At 33.0% G+C, this 10,938-nt stretch overlaps 1 protein-coding gene across 1 annotated transcript; it reads left to right on the top strand.

Moving 5' to 3' along the window:
* The first annotated feature begins 9,619 nt into the window (after positions 1 to 9,619).
* Positions 9,620 to 10,356, top strand: LOC130241236 (coiled-coil domain-containing protein 106-like). The gene is made up of 2 exons (XM_056472952.1): positions 9,620 to 9,852; positions 10,052 to 10,356. The coding sequence occupies exons 1-2, from the start codon at positions 9,621 to 9,623 to the stop codon at positions 10,354 to 10,356; spliced, it is 537 nt and encodes a 178-aa protein (XP_056328927.1). The 5' UTR covers position 9,620.
* The last annotated feature ends 582 nt before the right edge of the window (positions 10,357 to 10,938 follow it).

Here is a 10,938-nt window from a genome sequence, read left to right as displayed (position 1 = left end):
CATTTGTTGTTTAAAACCAAAAGCATGATGCATTTCATTCATTTAGGCAGTTTCTATCACTTTGTGATTTTGGCCTGAAAAGCTCATATTACAGCCTGAAAAGCAAGAATACAGCGTCAGAGGTCAAAACTAAGCACTTTTCTGTCTCCCTCAATAAAGCTTGCTAATCACTTGAAACTTGTTAAAATATGTTTAAAATGCATGCATTTGTTGTTTAAAACCAAAAGCATGATGCATTTCATTCATTTAGGCAGTTTCTATCACTTTGTGATTTTGGCCTGAAAAGCTCATATTACAGCCTGAAAAGCAAGAATACAGCGTCTGAGGTCAAATTAAGCAATTTTCTGTCTTTCTCAATAAAGCTTGCTAATCACTTGAAACTTGTTAAAATATGTTTAAAATGCATGCATTTGTTGTTTAAAACCAAAAGCATGATGCATTTCATTCATTTAGGCAGTTTCTATCACTTTGTGATTTTGGCCTGAAAAGCTCATATTACAGCCTGAAAAGCAAGAATACAGCGTCTGAGGTCAAATTAAGCAATTTTCTGTCTTTCTCAATAAAGCTTGCAAATCACTTGAAACTTGTTAAAATATGTTTAAAATGCATGCATTTGTTGTTTAAAACCAAAAGCATGATGCATTTCATTCATTTAGGCAGTTTCTATCACTTTGTGATTTTGGCCTGAAAAGCTCATATTACAGCCTGAAAAGCAAGAATACAGCGTCAGAGGTCAAATCTAAGCAATTTTCTGTCTCCCTCAATAAAGCTTGCTAATCACTTGAAACTTGTTAAAATATGTTTAAAATGCATGCATTTGTTGTTTAAAACCAAAAGCATGATGCATTTCATTCATTTAGGCAGTTTCTATCACTTTGTGATTTTGGCCTGAAAAGCTCATATTACAGCCTGAAAAGCAAGAATACAGCGTCAGAGGTCAAAATTAAGCACTTTTCTGTCTTCCTTTAATAAAGCTTGCTAATCACTTGAAACTTGTTAAAATATGTTTAAAATGCATGCATTTGTTGTTTAAAACCAAAAGCATGATGCATTTCATTCATTTAGGCAGTTTCTATCACTTTGTGATTTTGGCCTGAAAAGCTCATATTACAGCCTGAAAAGCAAGAATACAGCTTCAGAGGTCAAAATTAAGCACTTTTCTGTCTCCCTCAATAAAGCTTGCTAATCCCTTGAAACTTGTTAAAATATGTTTAAAATGCATGCATTTGTTGTTTAAAACAAAAAGCATGATGCATTTCATTCATTTAGGCAGTTTCTATCACTTTGTGATTTTGGCCTGAAAAGCTCATATTACAGCCTGAAAAGCAAGAATACAGCTTCAGAGGTCAAAATTAAGCACTTTTCTGTCTCCCTCAATAAAGCTTGCTAATCACTTGAAACTTGTTAAAATATGTTTAAAATGCATGCATTTGTTGTTTAAAACCAAAAGCATGATGCATTTCATTCATTTAGGCAGTTTCTATCACTTTGTGATTTTGGCCTGAAAAGCTCATATTACAGCCTGAAAAGCAAGAATACAGCGTCAGAGGTCAAATCTAAGCAATTTTCTGTCTTCCTCAATAAAGCTTGCTAATCACTTGAAACTTGTTAAAATATGTTTAAAATGCATGCATTTGTTGTTTAAAACCAAAAGCATGATGCATTTCATTCATTTAGGCAGTTTCTATCACTTTGTGATTTTGGCCTGAAAAGCTCATATTACAGCCTGAAAAGCAAGAATACAGCGTCAGAGGTCAAAATTAAGCACTTTTCTGTCTCCCTCAATAAAGCTTGCTAATCACTTGAAACTTGTTAAAATATGTTTAAAATGCATGCATTTGTTGTTTAAAACAAAAAGCATGATGCATTTCATTCATTTAGGCAGTTTCTATCACTTTGTGATTTTGGCCTGAAAAGCTCATATTACAGCCTGAAAAGCAAGAATACAGCGTCAGAGGTCAAAATTAAGCACTTTTCTGTCTCCCTCAATAAAGCTTGCTAATCACTTGAAACTTGTTAAAATATGTTTAAAATGCATGCATTTGTTGTTTAAAACCAAAAGCATGATGCATTTCATTCATTTAGGCAGTTTCTATCACTTTGTGATTTTGGCCTGAAAAGCTCATATTACAGCCTGAAAAGCAAGAATACAGCGTCAGAGGTCAAATCTAAGCAATTTTCTGTCTCCCTCAATAAAGCTTGCTAATCACTTGAAACTTGTTAAAATATGTTTAAAATGCATGCATTTGTTGTTTAAAACCAAAAGCATGATGCATTTCATTCATTTAGGCAGTTTCTATCACTTTGTGATTTTGGCCTGAAAAGCTCATATTACAGCCTGAAAAGCAAGAATACAGCGTCAGAGGTCAAATCTAAGCAATTTTCTGTCTCCCTCAATAAAGCTTGCTAATCACTTGAAACTTGTTAAAATATGTTTAAAATGCATGCATTTGTTGTTTAAAACCAAAAGCATGATGCATTTCATTCATTTAGGCAGTTTCTATCACTTTGTGATTTTGGCCTGAAAAGCTCATATTACAGCCTGAAAAGCAAGAATACAGCTTCAGAGGTCAAAATCTAAGCACTTTTCTGTCTCCCTCAATAAAGCTTGCTAATCACTTGAAACTTGTTAAAATATGTTTAAAATGCATGCATTTGTTGTTTAAAACCAAAAGCATGATGCATTTCATTCATTTAGGCAGTTTCTATCACTTTGTGATTTTGGCCTGAAAAGCTCATATTACAGCCTGAAAAGCAAGAATACAGCGTCAGAGGTCAAATCTAAGCAATTTTCTGTCTCCCTCAATAAAGCTTGCTAATCACTTGAAACTTGTTAAAATATGTTTAAAATGCATGCATTTGTTGTTTAAAACCAAAAGCATGATGCATTTCATTCATTTAGGCAGTTTCTATCACTTTGTGATTTTGGCCTGAAAAGCTCATATTACAGCCTGAAAAGCAAGAATACAGCTTCAGAGGTCAAATCTAAGCAATTTTCTGTCTCCCTCAATAAAGCTTGCTAATCACTTGAAACTTGTTAAAATATGTTTAAAATGCATGCATTTGTTGTTTAAAACCAAAAGCATGATGCATTTCATTCATTTAGGCAGTTTCTATCACTTTGTGATTTTGGCCTGAAAAGCTCATATTACAGCCTGAAAAGCAAGAATACAGCGTCAGAGGTCAAATCTAAGCAATTTTCTGTCTCCCTCAATAAAGCTTGCTAATCACTTGAAACTTGTTAAAATATGTTTAAAATGCATGCATTTGTTGTTTAAAACCAAAAGCATGATGCATTTCATTCATTTAGGCAGTTTCTATCACTTTGTGATTTTGGCCTGAAAAGCTCATATTACAGCCTGAAAAGCAAGAATACAGCGTCAGAGGTCAAAATTAAGCACTTTTCTGTCTCCCTCAATAAAGCTTGCAAATCACTTGAAACTTGTTAAAATATGTTTAAAATGCATGCATTTGTTGTTTAAAACCAAAAGCATGATGCATTTCATTCATTTAGGCAGTTTCTATCACTTTGTGATTTTGGCCTGAAAAGCTCATATTACAGCCTGAAAAGCAAGAATACAGCGTCAGAGGTCAAATCTAAGCAATTTTCTGTCTCCCTCAATAAAGCTTGCTAATCACTTGAAACTTGTTAAAATATGTTTATAATGCATGCATTTGTTGTTTAAAACCAAAAGCATGATGCATTTCATTCATTTAGGCAGTTTCTATCACTTTGTGATTTTGGCCTGAAAAGCTCATATTACAGCCTGAAAAGCAAGAATACAGCGTCAGAGGTCAAATCTAAGCAATTTTCTGTCTCCCTCAATAAAGCTTGCTAATCACTTGAAACTTGTTAAAATATGTTTAAAATGCATGCATTTGTTGTTTAAAACCAAAAGCATGATGCATTTCATTCATTTAGGCAGTTTCTATCACTTTGTGATTTTGGCCTGAAAAGCTCATATTACAGCCTGAAAAGCAAGAATACAGCGTCCAGAGGTCAAATCTAAGCAATTTTCTGTCTCCCTCAATAAAGCTTGCTAATCACTTGAAACTTGTTAAAATATGTTTAAAATGCATGCATTTGTTGTTTAAAACCAAAAGCATGATGCATTTCATTCATTTAGGCAGTTTCTATCACTTTGTGATTTTGGCCTGAAAAGCTCATATTACAGCCTGAAAAGCAAGAATACAGCGTCAGAGGTCAAAACTAAGCACTTTTCTGTCTCCCTCAATAAAGCTTGCTAATCACTTGAAACTTGTTAAAATATGTTTAAAATGCATGCATTTGTTGTTTAAAACCAAAAGCATGATGCATTTCATTCATTTAGGCAGTTTCTATCACTTTGTGATTTTGGCCTGAAAAGCTCATATTACAGCCTGAAAAGCAAGAATACAGCGTCCAGAGGTCAAATCTAAGCAATTTTCTGTCTCCCTCAATAAAGCTTGCTAATCACTTGAAACTTGTTAAAATATGTTTATAATGCATGCATTTGTTGTTTAAAACCAAAAGCATGATGCATTTCATTCATTTAGGCAGTTTCTATCACTTTGTGATTTTGGCCTGAAAAGCTCATATTACAGCCTGAAAAGCAAGAATACAGCGTCCAGAGGTCAAATCTAAGCAATTTTCTGTCTCCCTCAATAAAGCTTGCTAATCACTTGAAACTTGTTAAAATATGTTTAAAATGCATGCATTTGTTGTTTAAAACCAAAAGCATGATGCATTTCATTCATTTAGGCAGTTTCTATCACTTTGTGATTTTGGCCTGAAAAGCTCATATTACAGCCTGAAAAGCAAGAATACAGCGTCCAGAGGTCAAATCTAAGCAATTTTCTGTCTCCCTCAATAAAGCTTGCTAATCACTTGAAACTTGTTAAAATATGTTTAAAATGCATGCATTTGTTGTTTAAAACCAAAAGCATGATGCATTTCATTCATTTAGGCAGTTTCTATCACTTTGTGATTTTGGCCTGAAAAGCTCATATTGCAGCCTGAAAAGCAAGAATACAGCGTCCAGAGGTCAAATCTAAGCAATTTTCTGTCTCCCTCAATAAAGCTTGCTAATCACTTGAAACTTGTTAAAATATGTTTATAATGCATGCATTTGTTGTTTAAAACCAAAAGCATGATGCATTTCATTCATTTAGGCAGTTTCTATCACTTTGTGATTTTGGCCTGAAAAGCTCATATTACAGCCTGAAAAGCAAGAATACAGCGTCTGAGGTCAAAACTAAGCAATTTTCTGTCTCCCTCAATAAAGCTTGCTAATCACTTGAAACTTGTTAAAATATGTTTAAAATGCATGCATTTGTTGTTTAAAACCAAAAGCATGATGCATTTCATTCTTTTAGGCAGTTTCTATCACTTTGTGATTTTGGCCTGAAAAGCTCATATTACAGCCTGAAAAGCAAGAATACAGCTTCAGAGGTCAAAACTAAGCAATTTTCTGTCTCCCTCAATAAAGCTTGCTAATCACTTGAAACTTGTTAAAATATGTTTAAAATGCATGCATTTGTTGTTTAAAACTAAAAGCATGATGCATTTCATTCATTTAGGCAGTTTTTATCACTTTGTGATTTTGGCCTGAAAAGCTCATATTACAGCCTGAAAAGCAAGAATACAGCTTAGAGGTCAAAACTAAGCAATTTTCTGTCTCCCTCAATAAAGCTTGCTAATCACTTGAAACTTGTTAAAATATGTTTAAAATGCATGCATTTGTTTTTTAAAACCAAAAGCATGATGCATTTCATTCATTTAGGCAGTTTCTATCACTTTGTGATTTTGGCCTGAAAAGCTCATATTACAGCCTGAAAAGCAAGAATACAGCTTCAGAGGTCAAAACTAAGCAATTTTCTGTCTCCCTCAATAAAGCTTGCTAATCACTTGAAACTTGTTAAAATATGTTTAAAATGCTTGCATTTGTTGTATAAAACCAAAAGCATGATGCATTTAATTCTTTTAGGCAGTTTTTATCACTTTGTGATTTTGGCCTGAAAAGCTCAAAATACCGCCTTAAAAGAGAGAATACAGCGTCTGAGGTCAAAACTAAGCAATTTTCTGTCTCCCTCAATAAAGCTTGCTAATCACTTGACACTAGTTAAAATATGTTTAAAATGCATGCATTTGTTGTTTAAAACAAAAAGCAGGATGCATTTCATTCTTTTAGGCAGTTTTTATCACTTTGTGATTTTGGCCTGAAAAGCTAATGATGTAGACTGAAAAGCAAGAATACAGCTTTAGAGGTCAAAACTAAGCAATTTTCTGTCTCCCTCAATAAAGCTTGCTAATCACTTGAAACTTGTTAAAATATGTTTAAAATGCATGCATTTGTTTTTTAAAACTAAAAGCATGATGCATTTCATTCTTTTAGGCAGTTTTTATCACTTTGTGATTTTGGCCTGAAAAGCTCATATTGCAGCCTGAAAAGCAAGAATACAGCATCTGAGGTCAAAACTAAGCAATTTTCTGTCTCCCTCAATAAAGCTTGCAAATCACTTGACACTAGTTAAAATATGTTTAAAATGCATGCATTTGTTGTTTAAAACAAAAAGCAGGATGCATTTCATTCTTTTAGGCAGTTTTTATCACTTTGTGATTTTGGCCTGAAAAGCTAATGATGTAGACTGAAAAGCAAGAATACAGCTTTAGAGGTCAAAACTAAGCAATTTTCTGTCTCCCTCAATAAAGCTTGCTAATCACTTGACACTACTTAAAATATGTTTAAAATGCATGCATTTGTTGTTTAAAACAAAAAGCAGGATGCATTTCATTCTTTTAGGCAGTTTTTATCACTTTGTGATTTTGGCCTGAAAAGCTAATGATGTAGACTGAAAAGCAAGAATACAGCTTTAGAGGTCAAAACTAAGCAATTTTCTGTCTCCCTCAATAAAGCTTGCTAATCACTTGAAACTTGTTAAAATATGTTTAAAATGCATGCATTTGTTTTTTAAAACAAAAAGCTTGATGCATTTCATTCTTTTAGACAGTTTTTATCACTGTGATTTTGGCCTGAAAAGCTCATATTACAGCATGAAAAGCAAGAAAACAGAGTCTGAGGTCAAAACTAAGCAATTTTCTGTCTCCCTCAATAAAGCTTGCTAATCACTTGAAACTTGTCTACCAATGTCTATTTCATACTTTATGCACACAATTACATCTTCATATCTCTGCAATATGTCTTGTATTTAAGTTGTATTTTAATTACCTTTCGTTTGTGGCGGACGTTGTTTTCATCAATCATAACAAACTCTCTGGTATTGTCCAATCATTTGGCCTTTATTTCTGGCATACAGCTTCATAGAATATCTGCATATTCCTCTGACTTTTTGGGCCATCCTGTTTAGTGTTCTTGAGCTTCCAGCAATGCCATCTTCAATCATGTCAATTTGTCTTCGTTGAAGGCCTTGAGCAAACCTGTTAATAAAAGGGACACTACATGTTGTACTGATAGTCTTGGACAATTGTTTTCTGTATTGTACAAAATAATAGTAATAATAATAAATATTTTATTACATACCGATATATGAACTTCATCCAAGAAAATAAATTGCACTTTGACTTTGCAAACAGTGATCCAGACCTCACCGACATGATTTTTCTCCTGTGTCCTTTTTTCATACAGGACCTTTAACAAAATATGATATAAGAAAAATATAACTATATAAGAAAGTGTATTCTGCATGCTCAAGATGATGATGTATTTGTGTGTGTGTCTGTCTCTGTGTGTGTACAGTATATGTATATGTATATTTAACACTTACCAAACATAATTGTCTCCTTTGTTTGAGTTATATGTCAGCTTCATTCTGTGCTGGCAGTGATTGCACTTTATTTTCGCTTTGAACAATTTTTTTTCTGGAGCCATTTAATCAGTTTTAATTTCTTTTTTTTGGTTTGATGTCCTTCAATAACCGACAACAATTTTTCTTTAATGTCTGGCCCATCACACCTTTAAAACAAGTAAACAGTTAGGCATATTAGTGTTTAAAATGTGTTATTATTATTATTATTATTATTATTTTTTTTTTTTTTGTCAATTAATAACCTTTATTGTGCATACAACAAATGGTTAATTTATTCATGTTCAACATGGAGAATTAAAGTAACACAAATACTTATAACTGTATGCGCTTGATTAATATTATTAGTTGTTTTAAAATATTAAATCCATTTCTTACCTGCTGTTACCTGTCACTGCCTGCCCCTTCTGAAATGGGGTGTCGCGAGTACGTGCGCGGGATTTTCAAATGTGAAAGAGTTCCGGTCCGGAAGTAAAATTCGCAATCATTAATGTAAAATTATACCGCTAATTATTTAATTCCAGAAGACGCGTTTGACGTTAACTGTTTAGTGGTGTTGTTGTATATAAGTCTTTATTGTCGTTGCGAACTTGCAATCCTCTGACTAACTTTTGTAGTCCATAACAAAAACTACACTACCCATAATTCGTCATCAACACTCTGGCGGGTAACGGAAGGTTGTGCAGGTGTGTGTGTGTGTGTGTGTGTGTGTGGGTGTGTGTGTGTGTGTGTGTGTGTGTGTGGAGTCGGGTCTTTGAGTTGGATCAAGCCAAGATGATGGCAAGCGAAAAAATTCAGGAAAATAATTTGAGCTCTTTGCATCAAACGAGAGGAAGACCAAAGAAAAAAACAAAACAAAGCGATAAAATCACAGAAAAGTCTGGTAAGTAAACAAACTTTCTTACCAAATGGTAACACATTACAATACGAGACATGTAACGTTAATGGTTGATATTAATATTAGGTCATAGTAATAGTTAATAGTTTACTAACATAAACAAACAATGAAAAATTCATTTATTAAAGTTTTTATTTTATTAATATTAATTAATGAAAATACAGTTGATTGTTGTTAGTTAATGTTAACCAGCACAACTTTACATTTTTATAATACATTAGTAAATGTGGCACTAATTGATAAATGATGTTTAATGTTTGTAAATGCATTACCTAACATGAACCATGATTCCCGTAACATTACTGTATAGTTAATGGGTCTATTTTGCTGTAAGTTAAAAAGTTAAGTAACGGATTAGAACGTTATTTTTAGTATTTATAAGTATTTGTTAACATTTGTAATTAAACAAAGCTGTCCACTGTTGTTATTAGCTCAATTCCATTAAGTAATATTTTAAAAACATTATATTATTTATGAATTTACTGTTTGTTATAGTTTAACCATTTAAATTAACATTAACTATTAATATATGCTGTAGAAGTATGTTTCATGTAATCACAGTTACCTAATGTCAGCCCCTACTTTGTCTATAGCTTTGGCTAAAGCTAAGGCAGAAATTGAAACCTGGAGGGTGAAATGTCAGCACCTGGAAGACAAAATAAATGACTTGACAAAAGAAAGAGACTACCTGAGAGAACAGCTGTCAGATGGTAAAGTTGTTGTGAATGTTTAATGTTGTTTTAATGTTAAAGTGCCACAATAAACATATTGTGAGTTCAGGAAAAGTAAATAATTTTAAGCTTACTTGAGATGTAACAAGAATTGATCATATAGCCTTGCAGTGAAGTTAACATGTGGCAAATAAGGCATGCTGTATATAAGTGTTAACATATTTCCTTTTTTAATGTAAGCCATCAAGATGGAAAACATACATGTCAAAAATAAAGAGAAGCCTGCAGACATGCCCAAAAGAACAAAACATTCTTTGGAAGATTCAGAAAGTGCATCCGCGGACTCCTCTGAGTCTTCTGACTCAGAGTCATCAAGCTCGGATTCATCAAGAGAGAGGAAGAAGAAGAAGGTGAAGAAAGGGAAGAAAAGAGTTAAAAAAATGAAAAAATCCAAGCATGAAAGCAAATTCTTTCCAAGAGGTAGGTCATGCAAATTAAAATTAGCTAAGATTTTTTTTTTCCTAATGTAAATGTAACATTTGACGTTTGTTAAATAGTTCAGCATTAAGAACATGGGTGTATATTACAGCACACATTTGTGATACAGTAGTGGCTACTTAAAATGTGCCCACTAAGCTAACAAGTGTCCTTTTGTATCGTATTCTACTGTTTATTTTAGTTACTGAACCATGGCAGGTGGTGAAGCGCTACAAAGCAGTGCTGGAGATTTTCGACAGAGGAAGCAACATGACATTTGCATTCAGAAAGTATGGTGTGGACCGAAACACAATCGTGCAGACTGCAGTTATTGCTGAACTGGCCATTGCAGCTCCAGAAAAAAATTCCGAAATTCAAAACAATCGGGGAGAGAAATTATCAAGCATTACCCAAAAATGTCAAGATGCTATTATGGCAGATGAAAGCATTGCACATAAAATACAAGCTATGAAAAAAGAGGGCAAATTGTTTCCAATAAGAAAATAGTTAGTTGTTGTTGAGAAAAAAATTGTGGTTCCAGATTTAATCGCAAAATTTTAGTTGCACAAGTGGTGTTGCACAAGTTTGTTTTTGCACATTTATTTATTTATTTTTTGTATTACTATTATGTTACTTTTTTTTATTTTATTTTATTTTTTTAAGCTGCAAAGAGTGGCAATGTCCTCATACAATACATGTCTTGCAATGTAATAAATGTTCTGAAAGTCTAAGTGATACATGGCTTTGCGTGATTTGGGGTCCTGAAAAATCAATGATCATTGTTTTATTAAACTCACAGATGTTAGTTACATTAGTTATTGTTGGGTTAGAGGTAAGTCATGTTAGTAAAGAGTTAATGAATGTTAGTAAAGCATTAGGTAATGTTGAAATATTCTACACTTTACAATAAGTGTCTTAATTCCATTAATAAACACTTTGTTAATGATATTTCATGTTAGTTAACAGTTAACAAATGTTAGTAAAGCATTAGGTAATGTTAGAATAGTTTACACTTTACAATAAGTGTCTTAATTCCATTAATAAACACTTTGTTAATGATATTTCATGTTAGTTAACAGTTAACAAATG

This window comes from Danio aesculapii, chromosome 14, assembly GCF_903798145.1.
Source record: "Danio aesculapii chromosome 14, fDanAes4.1, whole genome shotgun sequence".
NCBI classification, from domain to species: Eukaryota; Metazoa; Chordata; class Actinopteri; order Cypriniformes; family Danionidae; genus Danio; species Danio aesculapii.
Note: the sequence above shows the minus strand (reverse complement) of the source record. Positions and strands in the feature narration are given on the sequence as shown.

Coding starts and splice junctions, on each gene's coding strand:
- LOC130241236 (XM_056472952.1), top strand. CDS start 9,621: ATGGAAAACATACATGTCAAAAATAAAGAGAAGCCTGCAGACATGCCC. Junction 9,853..10,051: donor AAGCAAATTCTTTCCAAGAG/GTAGGTCATGCA, acceptor TGTTTATTTTAG/TTACTGAACCATGGCAGGTG.